The sequence below is a fragment of the Equus asinus genome, chromosome 21, assembly GCF_041296235.1.
Source record: "Equus asinus isolate D_3611 breed Donkey chromosome 21, EquAss-T2T_v2, whole genome shotgun sequence".
NCBI lineage: Eukaryota > Metazoa > Chordata > Mammalia > Perissodactyla > Equidae > Equus > Equus asinus.
Window position 1 is genome coordinate 59,476,653 of NC_091810.1, and position 27,063 is coordinate 59,503,715.

The 27,063-nt window shown below is 35.4% G+C and overlaps 1 protein-coding gene across 9 annotated transcripts in view; it reads right to left on the reverse strand.

Annotated features, from left to right (window-relative positions):
- The window catches only part of GOLGA4 (golgin A4), a 128,550-nt gene that overhangs the window by 31,686 nt on the left and 69,801 nt on the right, over positions 1–27,063 (reverse strand). For all 9 annotated transcript variants that reach the window (XM_070493864.1, XM_070493862.1, XM_014845778.3 and 6 more), the window contains 9 exons: positions 25,880–26,058; positions 20,003–20,131; positions 17,572–17,727; positions 11,926–16,169; positions 11,261–11,382; positions 10,745–10,875; positions 3,750–3,863; positions 1,814–1,834; positions 1,561–1,629 (listed from right to left, as the gene is read on the reverse strand). In XM_070493864.1, the coding sequence (XP_070349965.1) occupies positions 1,561–1,629; positions 1,814–1,834; positions 3,750–3,863; positions 10,745–10,875; positions 11,261–11,382; positions 11,926–16,169; positions 17,572–17,727; positions 20,003–20,131; positions 25,880–26,058 (5,165 nt within the window). The remainder of the gene's footprint in view (positions 1–1,560; positions 1,630–1,813; positions 1,835–3,749; positions 3,864–10,744; positions 10,876–11,260; positions 11,383–11,925; positions 16,170–17,571; positions 17,728–20,002; positions 20,132–25,879; positions 26,059–27,063) is intronic.

Here is a 27,063-nt window from a genome sequence, read left to right on the forward strand (position 1 = left end):
TGCTAAGTGAAAAAAATCAGATAAAAAAGGCCATGTATAGATGATTCTATTTACATAAAATACTCAGAAAAGGCAAATCCACAGACACAGAAAGCAGATTACTGGTTGCCAGAGCCTCAGGGAAGGAGGTAATGGGAAGTGACTGCTTAATGGGCATGCGGTTTCCTTTTGGGGTGATGAAATGTTCTTGAATGAGATAATGGTGATGGTTTCACAATACTGTGATGAACTAAATGTCAATGAATTATGTACTTTAAAATAGTTAAAATGGTAAATTCTATGTTGTGCATTTTACCACTATAACAATAACTAACACAAAAACTGTCACGCAGTTTGAAGATTTGAGGATGCTAAAAGAAAAGAATTTTAAAGCAGTAATCTTGAGAATAAATGAGAAAAGCTAAACCACTGGGAAGTAGAAAAAAATTAAGTAACATTCAGACTTAGCACCTATCTTTATGAATTTTTTATGAAAATTTTCAAGCATACTGAAATATAGAAAGTATGGTAAAAGTAACACCCATATACCCATCCATCACCTAGTTTCAACAATTATCAAGATTTTTGTATGTATGAATTTTAAGAAAACTGGAAAATCCCTGGAGATTTAGCCTTCAAACTTAGCCTGCTGACTTGAGTCACTATTCCTCCAGAGTTTGGAAAAAGACTACTAAAGACCATGCACCACAGATACACATACACTGGTGTCTGCATGCTTCTGCTTCCTTCTAGGCATATACACATGGTCCTATTTAAATCAAATTTCTGTACTGGATCACATATGGACAAATCATATTAAATCAAGACAATTTAACTACCATAAAAAAGTAGTCAAGATTGATGTCAATGTATTTTCCCTCTGATAACAGCAAAAAAAACACCTTTTTTAGGACTGAAGTTATTACAAATTAAACAAACACAAATTGTTATCCAAATTGTTAAGCACCAGAAATAACAGGATGCAAATATTCTTGTTTAGGGGCTGACCCCGTGGCCGAGTGGTTAAGTTCCTGCGCTCCGCTGCAGGCGGGCCAGTGTTTCGTTGGTTTGAATCCTGGGCGCGGACATGACACTACTCATCAAACCATGCTGAGGCAGCGTCCCACATGCCACAACTAGAAGGACCCACAACGAAGAATATACAACTATGTACTGGGGGGCTTTGGGGAGAAAAAGGAAAAAAATAAAATCTTTAAAAAAAAAAAATTCTTGTTTAAATATATGTGATCACAAATTTACAGAGATATCCTCTAGCACCTTTAGATTTGGAACTAAAATTTTCCGTGTAAGACAAATTGCAAAGCCAACTACTAAATCAATGTTAAATCAGCTCTTTTAAAAAATTAGCTAAATGAGATCCAAGTACAAACTGACATAAATTAAGGAAGTCAGCTAAAAATAAAAAGCACCAATTAGAGGGGGCGGGACCAAGATGGCGGAGTGAGAGGTCTTCTTTGTCTCTCCCCTGTCGAATCTACAATTAATTGGACATTCACCAATTAACATAGGATATCCAGATAGCATCTCAAGACGTCTAAAAAGCACCAATTAGACCTGTACCTGTTCTCTAAACTCTTGCTCTTTCAACTTTGAATCGCTGATTAGAGTAGTCTTCTGTGCTAGTTGTGTCTGAAAGAAAACAAAAAAGTAAGATGTGAAATGCATATGGGTTTCATCACTGCCTGGACACATTTCTGTACTGCTTGGTCAATTTTTCCTTGTTAAAACAGTCTCTTTATGTTTTAACTTAAAACACAGAATACTCCTGAAAATGTACTACCCTCAGTGAAATTCAGTGAAGAGCTATTCTTACCTGTAGCTCCATAATTGTTACCTGAAAATGAAAAAGAAAAAATGAGTGTATACAATAAATTCTACAAGAAACAATAAAACAGAGCAATATGAAATCATAAGGAAGTAAGAATTTAGTGCTATAGTCTTAAGAGAGTGGTCAGATTTGAGATGAGACAACTTTAAATATTTGCTTTTAAACCTGGTATATTTTGCTATACAAACTATTACAGTGTAAACGGATACAAACATAGGTAAACACAAAGAAAAATGACTGGAAGGTCACTCACCAAACTCCTAACAGGATTATCACCTGGGAAGAGGAGGTGCTTACCAAGAAATGTTTATTCTATATACTTCTGTATTATCTGACTGTTTTACAAGAATATATTCATGGATTATTTGTGCAATTTTTCAAAAATTAAACATACTAACATTTATTTAAAGCCTATGGGCCCTTTAGGGAAACTCCTAAAGAACTATTTCTAGGAATCCACTCTGAGCTATAATCACAAATTAGTTTGCATTGAACTCAACAATGATATGCAATTTAAGATATCCCAGTAGCACCAAAAGACGCTCAAGAAGGAAAAGGATTAAAATTCATGAAGAATAAAACAGAAAAATATTTTTTAAAGTAAAAATAAAAATTAAGGATATTTTCACTCCTTTCTTATGACATAAAGGACTCAATATTAATATTCAGGTTTTCTGAATATTAATTTCATAATTTTTCAATACTCTGGTATCCTGACACACATCAAAATGCCACTAACATGCAACATTAATACTTATTTTGATACTAAGGAAAAGAACATGTTAGTTAAGTATATGTACTCTTCTGATTGGAAGTAATATGTAATAGCACTCAGTATATTCAAATCATGACCAAATGCAAAAAAAAATTTTTTTTTAAATTAGAACAACAAAACTAACTTAATAGCTATTAAAGAAACAGAACAGTCCACTCAGCTTGCTCGGTGCTAACAATTAAGGTATATGTACCAAGTGGCAGAGCATAGTAAAGCCCCTATTAAAGGTCTCTTCTCTCCACTATGGAAAAGTGATCCATGTATTTGGTTGTCTAGAAAGTTGCTATCTGGTAACTGACATTCTGTAATGAATCTTCTACAACCCTTGAGGATAAAGTCATGAACAGTGTCCACCTACTTTCCCAAGGCCCTCATGGCAGTGCTATGAAAAGGCCACACTGGATGAGTGAGAACACTTTAGGAAGCAGAACAGTACACTGTCTGGTTTCTCAAACTGGGGCCCACATGCCCTGTGAGTATATACTTGTTGGGATGCGCAGAGGAACAGGAAGCAACAGGGTAAACATGGCCTATCTTTCATAGTGTCAATTTTATGAGATTGGGATTATAAACATGCCTGGTATGCAGTGTCAGATCTCTTTGAATTCAGTCCAATTTTCCAAAATAATCCCATTTCATCTGCATCTGATCCATTAACCAAGAAGAAAAATAGAAATTTTCTTAATGGTAATAACAAAAAATATTTTTATGTGACTACAAATAAGGATATATTATAGAGCATAAAATTTACATGAATTTTTGGCATAAAACATAAAAATCTAAAATTATCATACTTTCTACAGACCATTTTTGGCTAACCCCCAGGGATATGAAGTTCACATTCCTATGCTACTCTTTCCATGGAAAAGACTGAGAAGCACTGGTATAACAGAAATGTCTAAGTTTTGAAGTCTGGATGACTGGATTTAAATTTCCAATACAACATTTATTGTGTGAGTTTGAACGTTTTATTTAACCTCTTTGAACCCTAGTTTCACCATCTATAAAATGGAGGCAAGAATCTCTCTCTTGAAAGGTTTTTGTTAGGATTACAATGAGGTACGTATGTATGTTAGTAGGTGAGTCAAACAAGAGAAATAACAATGTTTTCAAGAAATGTGTGAAGCGAAGTCCAGTTCCTCTTACTTTATCATTGCCAGGGTTCTCTTCCTGCTGTAGCCTTTGCTGATATTTCGTCTGCAGCTCCTCAAGTTGAGTCTGCAAATCTATTACTTTTGCAGTCATTTCCTCTTCACGAGCCTTTAGGATAAAAAAGTGTGTTAATAAACAAACATATCAACAAGAACATGGTAGAGAGGCAACACGGTATAGAAAAAACTACCTCTGTAGGGGAAACAAATACCTAAACATTTTTTGTATGGTTTTTATTGTAATTCATTACTGTGCTCTAAACACTTTTCTTCACGCCACACTTTCAACTCCACGCCCTTTTTAATGCTGCTCACTATTCCTAGGATAGCATTTTTCCACCCTGAGTCCCTCTGTCCGCTACCTTATAAAAGCTCATCAAGTCATTTCTTTCCCCTTAAACTAAGGTTCCCAGGTTTAAGAAATAATAGGTATATAACAGTGTTGTGACAGAACTATAATACAAAACCTGTGTTTTAAGACCTTGGATTTGACTTCCAGAAAATATCCATTAATATAAACTAGTAGATATTTTTATGTACTGCACTGCTCAACCAGCTGGCAACTTACTGATCACACACGTTGTACAGGGTTTTCCCCCAGCCCCTTTGGATAGGCTGTATGTATCAACAGACGGTTCTTTGTCCCAGTTCAGCAAATCTGCACATATCCTATACATCTGCCCCCAAACCACACCAGTAGTTCTTCGGGGATGAAGTGTCCAACTAAAATCTATTTTTTAAAAAAAATTAGCTACTGTACAGTGTATTGGTAACCAATGTACATTTGATGTCTCCATTTGCCCTGAACTTTGCAAAAAACCGACAAGGCTGCAAAAGTAGTATGTGACATTGGTCCAAAAATCCTACTTATAAAATCTGGCACATACATCATTTTCTCTTCTGTTTCGACTGCCCTGGTAAAAGCTATTGCCCATCCTTACATTTCTTCATTTGTCTTGATAATTGCTGTGTTTTATTGTACAGAGCAGATCCGATATCTCCTTGCTCTTATAAATCTTGCAATAACCTTTGTGCTAAAAGAACATTCGGAATTGGAATATTGATTAGATTTGAGTAATGAAGACAGGACAAGAGACTAAACAGGAAAAACAGCAACAAACAGGTATCTGATTTAACAGATGCTGACTTGCCAGAACCAAGAAACATCGTTCTCAAAAAACAAACAAAAACAGTAGGCCCCATGGTATAAAACAAGGCAATGAACCATGTGACACTTGGAAAATCTAATTTTAAATACCATTTGTCATGAAACTTACACCAAGTGAAAAAGAACAAATTCCTTCTCTCGACTTAAGCAAAGCAGAGATCGCTATTAACTAGCCTCCTTAGACATCTCTCTACTTTAACCTAGCTACCACCCCTAAAATACCATTGACCAGAAACTACTGAAAATACATTATTGCCCGTGGTCTTGATTTACTGTTTTTATTCTACCATCGCCTATCCCATGCAGATATCTGTGTCAGTATGGTTCAGCCTTGCTCAAAAGGATCACCTCCATAGCTACTTATTCAGTTAGGACCAGATTTTAATATGACAATTAACTACATCCTACATTTCCTGTGACAGTTGTAGGATACTAATCTAAAGCATGCCCTCTAAGAATTAGTAAAGAATTCTTGATGTATTACTTCTAATTTAAGACACATTTCTGATGTTAGACCAAATGGACTTGACAGAACATCTAAAAGCAACAGAATACACATTCTTCTCAAGTGCATATGAAACATTTTCCAGGATTGATCATATGTTAGGCCACAAAACAAGTCTTAATAAATTTAAGATTACTGAAATCACATCAAGCATCTTTTTCAATCACAAAGGTATGAAACTAAAACTTAATTACACAAAGAAAGCTGGAAATTTCACAAATGTATGGAGATTAAACAACATCCTACTGAACAAACAATGGGTCAAAGAGGAAATCAAAAGAAAAATCAAAAAATACTTTGCAACAAATGAAAATGGAAATACAACATACCAAAATTTATGGGATGCAGCAAAAGGAGTCCTAAGAGGGAAGTTCATAGCAATAAATACCTATGTTAAGAAACAAGAAAAGTCTGAAACAACCTAACTTTACACTTCAAGGAACCAGAAAAAGAACAACTGAAGCCCAAAGTCAGCAGAAGGAAGTAAATAACAAAGATTAGAGCAGAGATAAATGAAATAGAGACTAAAAAGCGAAGAAGATCAATGAAAGTAAGTGCTACTTATTCAAAAAGATAAACAAAATTGACAAGCCTTCAGCTAGACCCACCAAGCAAAAAAGGGAACTCAAATAAATAAAATCAGAAATGAAAGAGGTGATATTACAATTGATAACACAGAAGTACAAAGGATTGTAAGAGACTACTACGAACAATTATAAGCCAACAAATTGGACAACCCAGAAGAAATGGATAAATTCACAGAAACATACAACCTATCAAGACTGAATCATGATGAAAGAAGAAATCTGAACAGACTGATTACTAGTAAGTAGAGCGAATCAGTAATCAAAAACCTCCCAACAAACAAAAGTCCAGGACCAGACAGCTTCACTGGTGAATTCTGCCAAACATTCAAAGAAGAATTAATACCAACACTTCTCAAACTCTTCCAAAAAAACAGAAGAGGAGGGACCACTTCCAAACTTATTTTATGAGGCCAGCATTATCCTCATACTAAAACCAGACAAGGATGCCACAAGAAAAGAAAATTACAGGCCAATATCCCTGATGAACATAAATGCAAACAGTCTTAACAAAATATTAGCAAATTGAATTTAAAATACATTAAAAGGATCATACACTTGGATCAAGTAGGATTTATCCTAGGGATGCAAGGGTGGTTCAAGATCTGCAAATCAGTCAACATGATACACCACATTAACAAAATGGAGGATAAAAACCATCTGATCATCTCAATAGATGTAGAAAAAGCATTTGAAAAAATTCAACGTTCATTTATGACAAAAACTCTCAATATAATGGGTATAGAGGGAACATACCTCAACATAATAAAACCTATATATGACAAGGCCACAGCAAACATCATACTCAATGGTGAAAAGCTGAAAGTCTTTCCTCAAAGCTCAGGAAGAAGACAAGGATGCCCACTCTCGCCACTCCTATTTAGCATAGTACTGGGAGTCCTAGCCAGAGCAATTACGCAGGAAAAGGAAATAGAAGACATCCAAATTGGAAAGGAAGAAGTAAAACTGTCACTATTTGCAAATGATATGATACTATACATAGAAAACCCCACAGACTCCATCAAAAAACTGTTAGAACTAGTAAACAAATTCAGTAAAATTACAGGATACAAAATCAATACACAAAAGTCTCTTGCATTTCTATACACTAATAATGAACTATCAAAAAGAGATCTCCTAGTGAGATTGCTCTGAGGTTGGGACTAGGCTATTAGATAAGCTCCCTGACTTGTGAGTACTCAACTCCTTTGAGATGTCACCACCTCCTCTTCCAAAATGAATTTTTCCCACTCTACAATGTATCACCTCCTTCAAATTTACCAAGTGTCAGTATGTACCAAGCACCTGGCTAGGTCCTCAAGACTAAGAGATGAATAACAAAGTCCCTGCCCACAAGATGCTTACAGTCTAGAAGATGGGACAGATACATTAATACTTTCCTACACACTTTAGTATGTATGACAAAAAGTACATGTTAAAGTGAAGTAATAAATATAAATGAGTACCAAAGGAACACAGATGCAATTAATTCTATTTAAGGGGTTTTAAAAAATTGTAAGTGAAAATAATATGATGCAGATAAATATATTCAAAAGCTAACTTTTGGGTAGGAAAGGGAAAGAAAAGAATATATTTCAGTTTTGTTTCTGTTTACATACGGAAACACTGGACTATTACATAAGAAACTAATGGTTACCTGTGGACAGAGAAGATACAGGATGTAGAATACAGAGAACAAGAATTGGTGCAATTTTCATTATAGACCATTGTCCAACTATACTTTTTATATTATTTGTATATTATGTGAATACATTTGATTCAAAAATTTTTTTCTAAATTAAAGTTAAATTTAAAGCTTTTTTTAAGGCAAAAAGAGAGATGGTACTAATTTCTTAGGCAAAAAGAGAGCTGCACTAATTCCTGAAGTTTGAGAATGCGATCTTTAGGCACTGAAAAGCATGAGCAAAGGTAAAATATGATGAAGAACAAGGTAAGGCTGAGTTTGGCTAGAACACAGACTAAACTGGAAGAGGTATCACTGGGACAATGGGAAGCCACTGGAGGTATTTAGGAGAAATCATATGATCCCATCTTTGTTTCAAGACAGAGAATAAGTCTGACAGAAAGAGAGGAATACCTTAGTTTAAAAAAAACAAAACAGCAGCAAGCAGATAAGGTAGGAAATTACCACAACAGACCAGATCACACGAAAAATGGTAGCCCACATTGTGGCTGCAGTGGCGAAGTAAAGGAAAGAGGAAGATGCAATATGATCCAATGAAAAGCCATGTCCTGAAGGTCTACCACATGTTGGATATGGTGCTGAGATACACCACTAAAGGAAGACAGATGACTTCTCTGCCTAGTAAACCAGGGAAGACAAGCAGATTTCATGTCCTAAAAAGGTGTGCGGATGTCTACGTGTGAGGGCCAAAGAAGACAGTAGGTGTGAATCAAAAACGACAAAAGTTCACAGCTTCTCCACATAGGGGAAGGAATGATAAGAATGTTATCTAGGATAGTAAAGGTAGGAAAATGAAAATGTCTCTGTGCTCCATTTTGGTATTAACAAATCACAGAATTATTTTAATAGATAACAAAAACACAGCATTCTACAATGCCATCATTAAGACAAATCATCAATCTAATAATAGTTTTTCAGAGAGGGGAAAAAACATCACTACATAACACATACAAATCCCATATAAAGGTCTAATTCCAGAAATTTTTAAGTGGGAGAATGGTAGAGAGTATGTCTCAGAATCAAAGCAATATGGTATTTTTTGAGAACTGCTAATACCCCTTTTAGTAATATTTGCATTTTTAAAAAGAAATTCTTAAAGAGTATGCATTTCTGTGTTTAAATGGGGACTATTTAATCAAAAAGTCAGCCTAGACCTGGCAGTTGAAAGGCTACACTGTTCAATATAGTAGCACTAGCGACCCTACAACTATGGCTATGAGCACCTGAAATGTGGCTAGTCCAAACTGAGATGGGCTGTAAATGTAAAAGCACACTGAATCTCAAAGAATTAACACATATATAATTTTTATATTGATTACATATTGAAATGATAATATTTTGGATATAATGAATTAGTTAACATTAAAATTAAGTTCATCGGTTTCTTTTTCTTTTTTTAAAGTGGCTATTAGAAAATTTAAAATTACACAAGTGGCTCACATTTGTGGCTTGCACTATATTTCTCAAAGACAGTGCTGGTCTCAGGCACAAGAACTGGCTTTGAGAAGAGACTACCCAACTCCTTTGCCCACCCTCGACTTCCTGACCACTTGCTTTAAAACTTCAAGTCTCAAGCTTGGAGAACCATTCCCTTAATTTCCCTAATAAACAGCAGATTTTCAAGGAGAACCACACCAGAGGTTAACCTACCTGTCTATTACCTGTCTCCCAGCTCCCTCACCCCTCTACATATGGAGGTTTGTCATACGCCTTGGAAAATCTACTGTCTGAGACCCCACACGTCGAGACAGAGAAATAATTCACAAAAGGGAAATTCTAGAGCTGCAGCACAGTTTACCCACTGCAAATAAAGCTCTCTAACTTACTTATCCATGATAAATAACTGTTACCTTCCCCAAGTTCCTTTCTTAGGGGGAAGTCTTTATAAAATACATGGAAGCTAATGAAGAGTCACGGCTCTACCACTCACTATGTAGTTTTAGACAAATTATTTAACTATGCTGAACATGCTTTTGCTTCTGCAAACAAACAAACAGAAGATGAAACTAAACTAGCTTTAAAATATCTTCTGATTTCAACATTCTCTAAGCTTTCAAGAAACAATACTACTTTTTTAAAACTTCACACATACATACTCTATGAAAGTATAAGAAAATGTGAAATTATTCAAATCTGTTCATAATGAGATTTAAGGCTCAAAAATTACACAAAGTTGGCATTTATATGCATGTATCATATCCTGGAACTTCAGCCTTTTCAATTACATTTAAAATAATAATTATCAGAATCTGTTTCTGGCTCAGACTTCTATTGCTGCCATAGTCAGTTGAGGCATGAGTCTCCGATTTACACATTCTTAATCATGAAATGGTTCTTGGCGTATAGTAAAGGTTTGGAGTAACTAAAGAATCTGCAACCCAACCAAGAATAATTTACATTGTTTCACATTTGAAAATGTTCTGGAGTCCAAAATACTAACATTCATGGAATACCTTCATATACAAAAATGACAATGCTAATCTATCAGTAGTATAATTAAGTACATTGAACTAACTGTCCACTAAATATAAAGATTTGCCTGATGCATTCCATCTTTTTTTCTCCCTTGAGACCAACAAAACCATGCAAACTGGGTAGGGATGGAATAAAGTTAACTGGCCCTCCTGGAAAGATCCAAGCTAAGCTAAGCAGCCACACACTAACTATTCCATTACTTCACCCAAGCACAAGCTCTCAATTCTTAGTCTGGTTCTCTCACCACTTAGTATGACTCTGAGAGAAAGACGGAGAAAAGAATCCCTTCTTCCCCTTAGTAACTCACTGCTGCGTCTATACGTGCCAAGTGGACCATACTGCCTGGTTAGCACAATCTGCTCATGAAACTACAATCCTGGCAGAAATCAGTTAGACTCATAAATCTGCATACAGTGCAGAAATAATAATTTGAATAATAGTGAGCCAAAAAACACTCTACATTAAACAGGAAACTTGATAGCCTAATCTTCTTTAGCACTACCATGAACTCTATTATAGCTAAATTTCAAAAGAGAAAGAGAAAATAAGGTACATCAAGGATTTCTTCATATCTTTTAGCTGTTCGTTTTAGATCATCTTCTTTCTCTGCAATTTTTTTATATAACTGATTTGTCTCTTCTTGATGGCTTTCCAAAAGTTCAGCCTCCACTTCCTGGGCTTTATCTAATGAATAAAAAATGGACATATACAAGAAAACACGTTAGGTAAGAATGAATATCTATATCCCAATTTCAGTAAGACCCTTTGGTCCAACTCAAACTTGATAAAAATCAATTGATCAAATGTACCCTTCTCACAGAGCAGAAGTGTCTTTATAACATAATTCATTAGCTAATGCTTTCAGGTTCTTTCACCCGCTCCTCCTCTCCGTAAGGCAAGCCATTGCCAGGCTGCACAGGCTCCCATCAAAGAATTTTGTTGAGCAAGAATCTTTTCTCCAGTTTAATTACTTAAAGCATTTAGCATAGTGTGAGAAGAATAAGCTTAAATTATGAATAGTCTCTGCTAATTCTGATTTGTTCTTTATTGAATTTAAAATTTTACTTACCGATGGTTTCTTTTATGGTCATTTCCAGCTCCTGCTCCTTTTGTGCCAGCTGTGCATGAAACTCCCTCATCAGCTGTTTTAACGTGGAATTGTGTTTCAGCTCAAGATCTTCCTGCTCCTGTCTGAGTAACAAAGTTACAAAGAGTTAACTGTTGTCATACAAAAAACAAGCTGTAAAGAGTTACCTGGTTTTCACAACTGTGCATACAGTACGATCTCACTGGTATAAAAACATTTTTTAAGAGCGCACGTGTGTGTGTATGTGTGTCTGGGCGTGGAAAACTTCTGAAAGGATATGTAAATTATGATTACCTCTAGGGAATTGTCCTGGGGATTTGAGAATTTTTCTTTTCCACTTAAAATTTTTCACTATGCACATCTATTATATAATCATAATGCTAAAAATAATAACACAAAATGAAAATAATTACTTGGAGATGTACCTAATAACCGTGATCTTAAATGCAAGAAAAGGTCCCCCTCCCCAAATGGACATAGAATAAAACTCCTCTTGCCTTAAATCGTTTTTATTTCTCCTCAGTATTTAACTTACTACATTTACATTTCGCACTTGAGGTAGGTGAAACTTAACTGTATTAGGCACCAAAAAGGGAGTTAATTAAGGAGGATTGCCTTAAAAATATTTATGCTGAAGAAAAACTTACTTGATTTTCTCTTCCATTTCTTGTTCATATTCTTTCTTTACTATATCCAATTCTTGCTGATGCTCCTTCCGCAACATTCGAAGATCTTTCTGCAATTTAACAATCTCCTTGCCCAGCTTCTGCTTCTCCTGTTCTGCCCCTGCTAATTTAAACTCCAGGTCATTGTGCTCTGTCTCCATGTTACTAAGCAATTTGGTTTGGACCACATGTGATTTGGACTTTTCTTCAGCACTTTCTTCCAAAACTTCTGTGGGTTTACTTTTTCCATCCATTTGTTGCTGTAAAGTCTGTAATTTTTCATATTTTGAGGTCAACTCTTCCATTTCAACTCTATGTCCTTCCCTCTCTCTTACTAAGCAAGAATCCAGCTCTTTTATCTTTTGCTCCAAAATCTGACAGGTTAGTTCCTTCTCCTGGAGAGTTTTCTGGACATCATCAACCACGTTTTCCAAGTTTTGCTTTGTCTCTATGTTATTTCTACATTCCTCTTCTTCCACATGCTGAGATTCTATCACGGAATATTTCTTGTTTTTTTCGTCAAGTTCTTCTTGAAGATGATTTATCCTAACTTGATCTTCATGTTGCTTTGCTTCAGCATGTTCTACCTTTATTAAGAGCTCCTGGTATTTGCACTGCATTTCAGAAAGAGAAGACATTGTCTCTTCCTTTTCCTGCTCTAACCTCTGCAACAGCTTTTCTTTTTCAATTAAATTTCTTTGTAAAACACTGATTTTTTCTTCACATGCCTTCTGCACATGGCCTTGGGGATCTGCATCTTCCTGCTCAGTACACGTTGCCACATTCTTTGTTGATCTATGTACAACTGATGTTTCTGATTGTGGTGAACTTTCCATAGACTTAAGTTTTTCTTCCAAGATGTGAATTTCTCTCTCTCTTTCTTGCAATTTTGTATTTAGCTCACTCAAATGGCTTTCTCTAACTTTTTTATATTGCTGTTCTTTCTCTTCCATTTGAGTTAACAATTGCTTCTTGATGGCAGCAATTTTTTGTTCAGCTTTTTTCTTCAGTTCTGCTAATTTTGCAGCACTTTCTAACTCAAGTCTATCTTCCAGTGCCTTTAACTCCTCTTCTTTGCTTTTCACACTTGAATTCACGTATTCCAATTCTTTCTTCTTCGTTTCAAGTTCTGATTGCACGGAAGACACTTGCTTTTCCAGTCTTAAGACTTTTTCTTCAGTCTCTTTAACCCTGTTGTCCTTTTCTTCTGCTAACTCTTGCATGTGTTGAAGTTTCTGAACCATTTCTTTCTGTTCAATAACCTTCTGATGATCATAATTTTTAAGAACTTCATTTAAGGACTCAATTTCAATTGTTTTCTGAGTAACATGCTCCTCTAATTCCACAATTCTTGCTGTTTGAGTTTTTAACTCAGTCTCTAAATTACACTCCTTTTTCTCCATCTTGGTCTTCTTATCTTCCATTTCACCCTTTAAACATTCAAATCTTTTATTTTGCTGATCAAGGTCTTCCTTCAATAAAGTTATCTGCTCACCTTTTTCACTAGCTTCCTTTGTTTTTAACTCAAGCTGCATCTGCAGTTCTTTAATAGTATTTTGATATTGTGTAAATCTTGACTGTGCTTTCTTCTTCCATTCCGAGAACTTGGTGGACAAGTGATCCACCTGGTCAAGAGCAGAAATTTTCTCTTTACTCAGAGTTTCAACTTTCAAAGATAAATCTTGCACCTGATTCAGCAATTCACGTTGTTCCCCATCATACCGCTCACTTAGTAATGAAATGGCTGCTTCTTTTTCAGTTAGGCTGATACTATTCTGAAGTTGTACATTCAAATCAGTTAGTTGTTTACTAAGACTGCTGATCTCAGATTTTTTTTCTTTAAGCTCTTCTTTCATCAATGTAACAACATTGATGTTTTCCGATAACTCTTTCTTCAACTGTGTGATACAAGACTCCTTTTCAGAGGCAGCCTGTTGCTGATTGCCTCCTTCCTTCTGTAAAGCTTCTTTTTCTGTTACAAGACCTTCAATATCAGCCTTCATGTTCTTAATTTGATTTTCTTTTTCTTCTAACTGATGGGTAGCCTCTTGAAAAGAACTATTTAGTGTATTTTGCTCTTCTGTTAGCTGTCTAAGTTGTGATTCTAACTCAGAAACTCTGCAAGTTCTAATTAGTAGTGCCTCCTTAACTTTAGTTGTATGGTGTTGACAATGGGAAATTCTAGAGAGAATGGCATTGATTTTACTACTACTAATATCAATTAGTTCACTTGTTTTGGCTTGCAATAAAGCTTCAGTTTTCTTAGAGTAAATATCTAGCTGAACTGTTAGTTCCTCAGACAGTTTTTTGAATTCTAAGCTTTTGTCTTCCAGGCTTTTCTTACTTCTTTCATGTGAGGACTTCAAACTCTGGAATTCTTCATCAGTGGTTTTCAACTTGTCAGTCAACTCAGAAACCTGAAGCTTATCTTTTTCTGAGAGCATCTTCAGTTCAACTACATGCTCTTGAAGACAAATATTTTCCTTCAGAGAATGATTCAAGTCAACCTCCAGCTTTTCAAGTTGTGCTTTCAGTTTAGTTTCACTTTGTGAGAGAGAATCCATATGAGCAGACTTCTGGTTTAACTGTTCCTGTAATTCCTTTAATATCGTATCCTGCTTAACACCTTCTTCCTTCAGCCATGCTATTTCCTTGCTCATCTCTTCTTTTTCACATCCAAATACAAGGACCTTTTGCTTCAGCTCTGCTACCTCTTGCTCTTTTTCCTGTAATTGGATTTCATGTTTTTCCTGAAGTTCTTCAGCTTGCTGATTAAGTTTCTTTTCCCAGACTGATATGACATCATTGAGTTCTTGCCTATGTACCTCAGTAAGACTTTCTATTTGCTCCTTTTGGTTTGTTTCCAGTCTTGACACTGCATCACTGATTCCAGCTGAGTTAGCCTGTGCCATTTCCAAAATTTTAGCATTGAACTGTTTTTCTTTCTGACTAAGCTCTAGAACAGTATTTTCAAGCTCTTTTTTAAGTTTGGCTTCCTGATCCAACAATTTCTTCTTTAATGTTTCTTGCATCTCCTTTGCTTTCTGCTTAATTTTTTCCATCTTTTTTTCTTGATTTTTAAATTTGGTTTCATATTCCTCATGCAAAATACTAATACTGTCCTCTTTGGCTGATAATTTCTGTTTGAGTATTTCAATTTCTTTGCTCTGTCCTTCTCTCATTTGTAAAATTACATTTTCCTTCTCCATCAAGATTTGCTTTGTCTGCTCCTGCTCTATGTTATTATCTTTACGTTGAGACTCATAGAGTTGGGTTAAAGATTTTACTTTTTCCTCCATTTCACTATTTTGTTTTTCAAGCTGTTGCATTAAGTCCTGTACCTGGATTTTATGAGTATCTAATTCAGTACAAACATCTTTCTTTTCTGTTTCAACTTCAGCTACCTGTTTGGTAAGAAGCATTCTTTCTGTTTCCAAATCCAACAACTTCTGCTGCAATTGGGCCAACTGCTCCTCATATGCTTTTGCTTGCTCATGTGTGGTACTCTGGGATGACTGAAAAAGATCCAGCTTAGCAGATGCCTGCTGGAGTTCCCCTTCAAGTCTTTTAATATCTGCCTCTAAATTTTCCACATGAGCCTGATGCTCCTTCAAATGCCTGTCCTTTTCCTTGAGAAGAAGTCCAAGTTGATTAATTTCATCTTTTAATGCCTTCTCAGTTCTCTGGATAGACATCTCTTGTTCTTTAATGATATTGTCAACTTGTTGCTGGTGATGATTTTTCTCTTCATCCAGCTTGGCCTCTAACTCCTGCTTCACTTTATCTGCTTGATTCTTTAGTACAGAAAGTTCCTCTTCAAGCTTGCTACGGGCCTTTAACACTTCTGACAGTTCTGAAGACAATGATTCCAGTTCTGTTTGCTTCACATCAAGTTTTTCTAAAGTCTTTTCATTCATCTCTTCTATGTGGGCCTGGAAAAGACTTTCTTTGTCTTTCAACAATGTTTCTTTTTCTTGTTCATATTTTTCTTTAAGTTTTTCCACTTCAGTCTGATGCTGTTGCTTTAACACTTGGAATTTTTCAGTCCAAAGGTTATCCTGCTGATGTTGTAGGCTTTCCAATTCAGTCTTGTGTTTTTCAACCATGATTGTAATTTCTTTATTGTGCTTATTTTTTTCAGCTTCCAAATGAATAGCTAAATCTTCTGACTGATTTTTGCTTTCTTGTAAGCTTATTTCCAAAGAACTTTCTAATTCAAGAATTCTCTGTTAATAAAAAGAGACGTATTTTTATTAAAGTACAGACCTGTTTATTAGCAATGATATACATGACATGATGTCTACACATACTTAAATTTCTAAATTTAGATAAATAACTCTACAAATCACACCAAACAAGAGAAAGGACAAAGAGTCTGTGCGCAATTCCTAAAGGAACCATATCACAAAGAAAAGATTCTATTTTTAACACAACTCATAATTCCAGATTCTCTGTACCTATTTGGGTAACTATTTCAACTACATATATTATAAGAATATTCTGAATAGACAGTCAAAAAGAAATAAATCATGAAGTAGAAAATAACTATTGGTAGGAAAATGGGTATTTTTTCTGTTTTTTTTATGCCTATAATAGTACTCTATTACTTTCATCATTTAATTTTGGAAGAAAAATAATGTATCTGGTTTTTCCACCCTCAAAATTACTATTTAGAAGATTTTTTGCAAAAAGAAAGAACTTACATAAATTTTACCAAAGATTACTATTATCTCATGAAAATATCAACCTTGACTCTGATGGAAAAAAAGCTAAGTATAAGGCAGAGCCATAGAATGTCAGGGCTAGAAAAGTTGTAAGGAATTACCAAATCCAATCTCTTCATGTGACAGGTGAGGAAATTAAGGTATAATTGTTAATTTACAAAGCTAGCAAATGGAAGATCTAAGCCTCCTGAATACCCATTCCCCTCTACCATGCCACTCCACATAAATGTTGGAAATGGGAAAATAAAGCCCAGTTTAGAAGTATTGGTAAGAAGTGTTGACTGTTTCACTGCCTAAATCAGAGAAAAAAGTCTAAATAAAATAACATTAGTCAGTTTATTCAAAACAGGTCGTACATTTCATATACTGCTAAGAAAAGGGTCACAGGGCCTTAAAATAAGCACACTGAGACATATATACAAATATATTCATTATAGGACTATGTTTAATATGGGAAAAACTCAAATGTAAAAGTAGGGCATTGGGGTAACTAAACTGTGATATAAACAGAGAATGAATTATCTCCAGGAGATGGCATGAGATGAAGCTGGACAGGCAGGAAGGTGCCAGGGCAAGTACTGCCTACAAAGTGAGTCACTTCCTAAAGATCAAGAGTGAGTAAGCAACGGAGTGGAGATGTTGCAGAGCCTGAGTACAAAGAATCAGACTGAGTGGCTGAGAGAAATACAGCAGCTAAAGGAAGAGTCAGGATCACCATGTAGCAGACACCAGAACCACTCCCACGAAGAACTCTCACTATCTAAAAACGACGTGCATGCATATGTAAATCTAACTCAGTAGAACAAAAGCTTCTCTACAAATTTAAACTGACTGGAGAGAGAACAATAGTTTTCAAATACAAATAATTTCACAGCTCTGGAACCTGAATATTATTTAAACTTACAGTTCTGTAAGTCTCTGCTTCTTGCTGAAGTACGCGAAGTTTATTTTCACTCTCTGTGAGGATTGCTTTTTTCTGCAACTCTAACTCTTCCAGTGCCAAAGATTCTTGCTGTTCTTTTTCTTGGGTGATCTTCAGATATTCTGAGTGACTTTTTTCCTGCGCCAATAACAGTAATACCACTTTAGACCCACATAAATCTTCAGCATTCCCAAAGCACTTCCATAGGAATCATTTACTTCATTTCATCTGCACACCAGCCCTGCGAGGTAAGCAGTATCATCATCTCTCTTCCCACGCTACAGTCTGCAGAAACAAGGCACTGTGGCTTTTCCATTGTGGTCTGGCCAATCTTTGCCACAATTACTCTTAATACACAAAATTTTGTTCCAGTAATCCCATTATGTCTGCTATTTTTCCACTACTTCAAATATTTTGCAAAACATCACTGAATGTGAAGGGTCACACAATTGCCGCTACCTCTTCCCTGCACGCTGGAGTTTGATATTTCAACTCTAGGCTGAGAAACTAGATTATAAGTTTATATAATTTGTGAGAAATACTTTGTTATAAGAGGGAACCCACATTGAAAACCAAATCAAAAGCAGAAGATTACATGTGAATATATGAGTTAAATCAAAGAAATAGCTATAAAAGCCTATATAACTCTTCTCAGATAATCTGGGCTCTTTTACTGCCCCATCAATTCTGCAAAGCTTCTTCTGTGATTGCCCTTATTATATATCAACGTTCATATTAAAAGCGTTTAGTGTTATGAAAAGAGAAGCTCTAGAGAGTACTTTTAACATTTAGCGGCTTTGGACTCCAATTAAGTATACTCATCCAAACCTATTGCTTAGGATTCATGTTGCCAGGAGCAATATTTTCAGTTCACTATACTCTGGTGAAGCATATTGCTTTAAGGAAAGACTCTGTGCCATATTACAAGTAGACTGATAATATTAGTTTCTATAATATCAATTTTAAAACATCATTTTAAACATACTACATTGTTTAATGTAAACTATATTTTAAACGCATCTCCTTATGCCCACAAAAATAAGAGAAAAAACTTTAAGAGTCTGTTGAATTTTGACTATCAACTCAAGGCTAACTTCTTTGAGAAAGTAGGTAGAAAGGGGAATCGAAAGGGTAAGTGCATGTGTGCATGCATGTGCTTTCTGTGAGCCTGTGTCCTGCTCTCTCTGCTCGGAACATATCTGAATATATCACTTCCTAGAACACAGTTTAACAAAGCCAGTGTTCAAAGCTCTCTCCTCTCAAAGGCCAATTACTCCAGCACGAAAACTTATAATAGGTCTTTATGAGGCATTTTAGTGCCATTCCCAGCTTCATTTATGTCCCACTTTGTTTAATGTCCATGCCCCTATTTTAAATTTATGCTGTTATGTTATGGTTTAAATATTCTTATAAAGTACTTTAAATCCTTTCTGGACCAACAAAGAATAGAAGTATGTGCCCATACTCATGTACATTTCACAATCACAGACTAAACCCCTAACCTCAGCCAAGAGCACTGTAAATCTGGGTGCCTATCTGCCCCAGAGAGATGAGAACTCCCTGACTGAGTTCAAGAATCACTGCTGCTGGAGATTCTCAGAGCCCCAGATCCAACTGAGAGTGAAAAGAAAGACGTATAAAAGAAAAGAGATTAAAATTATAAATCCTATTTCTCATCCTTTCACACTGAAAGCATTTTTAAATTATATACTACTTTATGAATAATAATTTCATATAAAAACAAACTACATTTTTGGTATTAACACTTCTTATAGTAACTTACATAAAAGTCTTTTCACAATTCAAGAAAAAACATTTTTTGTTTTAAACTTTCAAACTACACTATTCTAACAAATCTTTCTTATCCTTGCTTTTCTGGTTATTGTTTTTGTTAAGTGAGTCAGTTGTGTGGGGGTTTGTTTACTTTACTTTTTTAAACATCATATGGATTGAAAATTACTACTGAAATTATTCTACTTAAAATGAAAACTACTTGGTCCTTTTCATTTTTTCTTCTTTAAAATGCACCTTAGACAAAACTTTCTGAGCCTTGAGCTCTGATACATTCAGTCTGGTGAGTTTTTAGACATTCTTCCTGAGTTACGCTGTTACTGATTCAATGCTTCAATTAATCTATCTTCTCCTTTACTCTCCCTAATCACAACCTACCACCAGCGTGAGAAGAAGGACAAACAAATGAATAAACTGATTAATGAAAGCTTGTTAGATTAGTAAATTTAATTTCCACACAATACTAAGACAACAAGCTCTGACCGCCTCTTTCCTGCCCTCTGCATACTCAAAGGTAAAAACTGCCAGTAGTCTGACCTCAAGCTGGGAGGCGGGGGTGAGGGGATGACAACTTTAAAATGCCATGAAGTTTACCTATAGCAACAACAAAATAACTACTTACAAGAGCTACTTTCATTTGCTCCTGAAATTCCCTTTCTTGGGTCTGAAACTTCTTGGTCAGTTCCTGCTCTTTGCGGGCCAGCTCCTCTTCATGAAGCTTCTGTAGTTTAGCAATTTCTTCTGAGGATTTCTGAAAATCACCCAAATAGTTCAAGTAAAACACCCAAAATAAAATTTGCAACTTTACAACTATATAATACTTTACTACAGTTTAGTCATTGAGCAAATAGTTTCTCAAGGGAAAAAAATCAGAACATATTTTTCATATAAATCAAAATTCAGCAAAGTCTAGACAGTTAAAAGAAAAACCAGTAAAGTTTTGCTCCTCCTTCAAGGCAAGGAGAGCTGCTGCAGTAGTTCATCCTATGGGCTGAAGCTCCATTCCCACATCTTGCAGGGATGTTCCCCACCAATCAGGATGAGGAAATATAGTTGGGGAAATAAGGATGCTCTCAGAAAGGGCACTGCCCCATGGTCAAGTTGCCCTGGCTGCACCAATCTAATTATGCCTAGCTTTCTAGGCATGTACTATTTGTTAAAAAGCACTGGCCTTGTTCTTTCTAGAAAAGGAAGACAATCTTATAAAGATATCAAACCTCCCTAAACAAGTCTAAAAATTTAATATAATCAAACTACCAATAGAAGTCGGGGGGGGGGGGGTGTCCATTAAACAAAATAAACAAGCAAGAATAGCTAATACTCTTTTGAAAAGTAAAGTCAGAGTAATAACAGGAAGCTACCAAATAGGAGAACATATTATAAAACCAGAGTAATTACAACAATGTAATAAAAGCATATGGTCAGAAAAACAATGGAATAGTACACAGAATCCAGAAAAAAAACCATATGTAGCACTACAATAATTTCATATGTAATAAAAAGAGTATGTCATGTCAGAGGGGAAAACGTGGGCTATTAAATGGTTTGGAGACTACCTGGTAGTCATCTGGAAAAAATTTAAGGTGGACCCCCTACCTCACTCCTTATACCAAAAAAATTTCAGTTGGATCAAAGGTTTAACCATAAGAAATGAAAGCATGTAAGTGTCACAAGAAAAAATAGAATTTTTTCAATAATCTCAAGTGAGAATGTGTTTTTGAAGCAGAATTAAAATCCAGATAGCATTTAAGTGAAAAGGAAAACTTCTGCATTGCCAAAAAAACCCCAAAACCAAAAATAAATCATAAACAAAGTAAACAAATAACAAAGAAAATTATTTGGATAAAAGCAATATATATATATATATATACACACACACATACACACACACACACATTCCAAAGGGCTAATTCCTACTATAAATAAAGAGCTTCCACAAATCAGCAAGAAAAAGACAAACAGCCCAATAGGAAAAGGAATCAAGGATTTGACCAGACAACTCAAAGAGAAAAACTACAAATTTCTTTTAAACATATAAAAATATGTTTATCACATGGGTAAGAGATATACACACTGAAACTACAATGATGTCATTTTTTTAACTGTTAAGCTTGGAAAGATAAAAGTTACATAACATCACCTTTGTGAGGGGGGAAAGATACTCTAAGGCATTGTTTGTGAGAGTAGAAACTGTTCCATAGAGCTTGTAGAAAGTATGCAATAATTAAAAATACACATAACCTTTGCTTGAGTAATATTCCACTTCTAGAAAACTATACTAATCAAATATAATAGTGAGCAAATATAATAAGGATATTCACAATTTGCAACAGCAAAAAATAAAACTTAAATATCCATCAGTAGAAGACTGACTAAATTATGAGACATTCATACAACGAAATCCTGAGCAGTCTTTAAAACAAATGAGACACGCATTCTTAGTCAACGTAGATTTGGAAGTCCTAGCCAGAAAAATTAGACAAGAAAAAGAAAAGGGATCCAAATTGGAAAGGAAGAAGTATAACTGTCACTACTTGCAGATAGGATTGTATATATAGAAAACCCTAAAGAACGCACAAAAAACTAATAGAAATAATAAACAAATACAGTAAAGTTGCAGGGTACAAAATCAACATACAAAAATCAGTTCCATTTCTATACACTAACAACAAAATAGGAGAAAGAGAACTCAAGAATACAATCCCATCTACAATTGCAACAAAAAGAATGAAATAGCTAGGAATAAATTTAACCAAGGAGGTGAAAGACCTGTACACTGAAAACTATAAAACATTGTTAAATCAAAGAAAACACAAAGAAATGGAAAGACATTCTGTGTTCATGGTTGGAAGAATTAACATAGTTAAAATGTCCATACTACCTAAATCAATCTACAGATTCAATGTAATCCCTATCAAAGTCCCAAATACATTTTTCACAGAAATAGAAGCAAGAATTCTAAAATTTATATGGAACAGCAAAAGATCCCAAATAGCCAAAGCACTCCTGAGAAGAAAGAAGAAAGCTGAAGGCACCACATTCCCTGATTTCAAAATATACTACAAAGTTCTAGTAGTCAAAACAGCATGGTGCCAGCAGAAAAACAGACACACAGATCAATGGAACAGAACTGAAAGCCCAGAAATAAACCTACACATTTATGGACAGCTAATTTTTGACAAAGCAGCCAAGAACATACAATAGAGGAAGGAAAGTCTCTTCAATAAATGATACTGGGAAAACTGGACAGCAATGAAAGTAGACCACTATCCTACACTATGCACAAAAATTAACTAAAAATGGATTAGAGATTTGAATGTAAGACTTGAAACCATAAAACTCCTAGAAGAAAATATAGGCACCATGCTCTGTGACATTGGTCTTAGCAGTATCTTTTTGAATGCCTCCTCAGGCAAGGGAAACAAAAGAAAAGATAAACAAATGGGACTACTAAATCAAACTAAAAACCTCCTGCATGGCAAAAGAAACCATCAGTAAATAAAAGACAACCTACCAATTAGGAGAAGATATTTGCAAATCATGTATCTGATAAAGGGTTAATCTTCAAAATATATAAGGATCTCATACAACTCAACAACATAAAAGCAAACAACCCAATTAAAAAACAGGCAGAGGATCTGAACAGACATTTTTCCAAAAAAGATATACAGATGGCCAACAGGCACACGAAAAGATGTTCAACATCACTAATCATTAGGGAGATGCAAATCAAAACCAGAATGAGGGGCTGGCCTGGTGGTGTAGTGCTTCAGTCCATGCACTCTGCTTTGGTGGCCTGGGGTTCACAGGTTTGGATCCTGGGTGCAGACCTACACATTGCTCATCAAGTCATGCTGTGGTGGTGTCCCACGTACAAAAAAAGAGAAAGGTTGGCACAGATGTTATCTCAGTGATAATCTTTCTCCCCAAAAAACCAAACAAAAAAATCCACAACAAGATATCACCTCACACAAATCAGAATGACTATTATTAAAAACATACAAAATAAAAAGTGTTGGAGAGGATGTGGAGAAAAGGGAACCCTCGTACACTGCTGGTGGGAATGTAAAGTGGTGCAGCTACTGTGGAAAACAGCATGGAGGTTCCTCAAAAAATTAAGAATAGAACTACCATATGATCCAGCTATTCCACTGCTGGGTATTTATTCAAAGAACATGAAAACACAAATGTGTAAAGATATGTGCACCTCTATGTTCACTGCAGCATTATTCAGAATAGTTAAGACTTCGAAGCAACTCAAGTGCCCATCAACAGATGAATGGATAAAAAAGATGTGGTATGTATTTACAATAGAATACTACTCAGCCATAAAAAAAGATGAATCCATCCTTGCCATTTGGGACAACAGAGATGGATCTTGAGGGTATTATGCTAAGTGAAGTAAGTCAGAGAAAGCCAAATACCATACAATTTCACTCACATGTGGAAGATTAAAAAAACAACAATAAACAAACACATAGATACAGAGAATGGATTGGTAGTTACCAGAAGGGAAGGGAGGTGGTAGGAGGGCAAAACGGGTAAAATAGCACTTTTGTATGGTGACAGATAGCAAGTAGACTTGGTGGTAAACACAATGTAGTCCATGTAAAAGTCAAAATACAGTGATGTGAACCTGAAACTTATGTCATAAACCAACGTTACCTCAATAAAAAAAATTAATTTAAAAAAATGAGGCATCATTACCAATATTTTTTAAATTTCTTGAATCAAATTGCATTTATTTATTTATTTTTAATTGCAGTAACACTGGTTTATAACATAATATAAATTTCAGGTGTACATCATTATACTTCAACTTCTGTGTGGATTACATCACGTTTACCACCCAAAGACTAGTTACAATCCACCACCACACACATGTGCCTAATCACCCCTTTTGCCCTCTCCCTTCCCCAACCTTCCCCTCTGGTAACCACCAATACAATCTCTAGTGTGTGTTTGTTGTTGCTATTTCTGAGTGATATCATACGGTATTTGACTTTCTCCCTCTGACTTATTTCACTCAGCATAATACCTTCAAGGTCCATCCGTGTTGTCACAAACGTCCGGATTTCATCGTTTCTTATGGCTGAGTAGTATTCCATTGTGTATATGTACCACATCTTCTTTAACCATTCATCACTTGATGGGCACCTAGGTTGCTTCCAAGTCTTGGCTATTGTGAATAATGCTGCAATGAACATAGGGGTGCATGTATCTTTACAAATTTGTGTTTTCATGTTCTTTGGATAAATACCCAGCTGTGGAATAGCTGGATCGTATGGTAGTTCTATTCTTAATTTTTTGAGGAATCTCCATGCTGTTTTCCAAGGTGGCTGCACCAGTTTGTACTCCTACCAGTAGAGTATGAGAGTTCCCTCTTTCACATCCTCTCCAACATTTGTTATATCCTGTCTTGTTAATTATAGCCATTCTGATAGGAGTGAGGTGATATCTCATTGTAGTTTTGATTTGCATTTCCCTGATTGTTAGTGATGTTGAACATCTTTTCACGTGCCTGTTGGCCATCTGTGCATCTTCTTTGGAGAAATTCTGTTCAGATCTTTTGCCCATTTTTTAATTGGGTTGTTATTTTTTTATTGTTGAGATGTATGAGTTCTTTATGTATTTTGGATATTAACCCCTTATCAGACATATGGTTTGCAAATATCTTCTCCCAATTGTTAGGCTGTCTTTTCATTTTGTTGATGGTTTCCTTTGGTGTACAGAAGCTTTTTAGTTTGATGGAGTCCCATTTGTTTATTTTTTCTACTGCTTTTCTTGCCCAGTCAGACATGGTACCTGAAAATATGCTGCTAAGACCAATGTTGAAGAGCGTACTGCCTCCGTTCTCTTCTAGAAGTTTCATGGTTTCAGGTCTTGTATTCAAGTCTTTAGTCCATTTTGAGTTAATTTTTGTGTATGCTGTAAGATAATGGTCTACTTTCGTTCTTTGGCATGAGGCTGTCCAGTTTTCCCAGCACCATTTATTGAAGAGTCTTTCCTTTCTGCATTGTATGTTCTTGGCTCCCTTGTCAAGAATTAGCTGTTCATAGATGTGTGGGTTTATTTCTGGGCTCCTGATTCTGTTCCACTGATCTGTGTGTCTGTTGTTGTGCCAGTATCATGCTGTTTTGGTTAAAATGAGGCATCATTAAAAATTTTCAATAAGGAACAATCTCCAAGACGGATTAAGTGGAAAAGAGAAATATAGAATAGTATATGTAACATGCTATCTTTCATGTAAAAAAAAGAAAATTAAAGAGAGGATTATAAAACATAAAAGAGAAATTATATGCAGAGAATATCTCTGGGAAGTATAAGATGTAAATTCATTTTTCTATCAAAGTGCTTTTTTCCTATATCCTGAACATAATGAAATGGTCAAGGACTAAAATACAAATTAACTCTTGCTTATAATCAAAGATTGTAGGAAAAGCATAAGACTTAAATTTCAAAATTTCTGTGGCTCATTTCAATCGAGAATTATTCTTACTTTCATTATATCAATAACCTCCTGTTTCACCCGACTTAATTCCTGCTGAAGATGGATGCGTTCCTCCTCACTTGTTTTTTCGATAGCTTTTATTTGTTCATCCATTTCTGCCTTCATTTTCCTCCGTGATTCTTCTGTTTTTTGGGCTGTACTCAAGGCTTTTTCAAGTTCCTCAAAAGCTATAATGAAAACAGCAGAAAAGAGGTATCTCAAGAAATACTATCATTGAGCTAGTGTTTTACATTCAATTTATGGGAACTAAGAGCAGCAGTAGCAGGACAGGTTAAAAAATTCATCATTGTTTTAAGCCAACAGATATTTCCAAGTAGTTCAACCAAGCCACTGAAATCAATCTGTCACTGAGTTCTGGATTCAAATCTTGAGACTGCTTATATGAGCTTAAGGTCAGGAGTCTGAAAAAAATATTAAATTACTAAAGGCTCCCCACTCCCCCACAAGGGTCCTTATGAAGAGCAAATTCAAAGAAATGAAGACTTGTACCTACTTCTATACTAAATAAACATCAATTGCTTTTTTGTTTGCTACGCAGTTCTTAACTTACCTACTACCAATAATTACGTAATACTATTATGTTCTCACTAGGACATTTTTAAGAACGGAAAAATCATTCTTTGATTAATCTTATTTTTAAAAACCTCTTAACCATCTAATAAAAGAGCAGAGTTTTGGAGTTTTTTCTTTAACATTTACTGGCTGAATTACATATTTAAACAATGTATTTTGAAATGAAAGCTACTACTTGTATAAGTTTCAAACTAGAGCTGTTAACAAGAAAGAAACTTTTACCTGATTCAACAGTGTACAGAAAAGCACTACCAGCAGGGAATTCTTGGGTGAGATAAGGAAGAATTTAGGGCCTGCAAAATCAATCATTTAGGCTAGAGTAGTAAGATCTTTAAGGAGGCCAAAGAGCTCACCCAGCAAAATTGATAGGATGGATGCAACAGCTGGGTAACTTGGCACCAAAAATACATATGTGTGTGTGTTTATATATATTTGTGTGTATACATGGATATGTGTATTTGTGCATATGTATGCATGTGTGCATTGTATATGTATGTGTGTGCATGCATGCACCTGCACATACAGCCTCGCGCGCTCTCTCTCTCCCCTGGCATAATGGTACCCTGTCAAAATCCTACTGCTATTATCCTAGATTATTT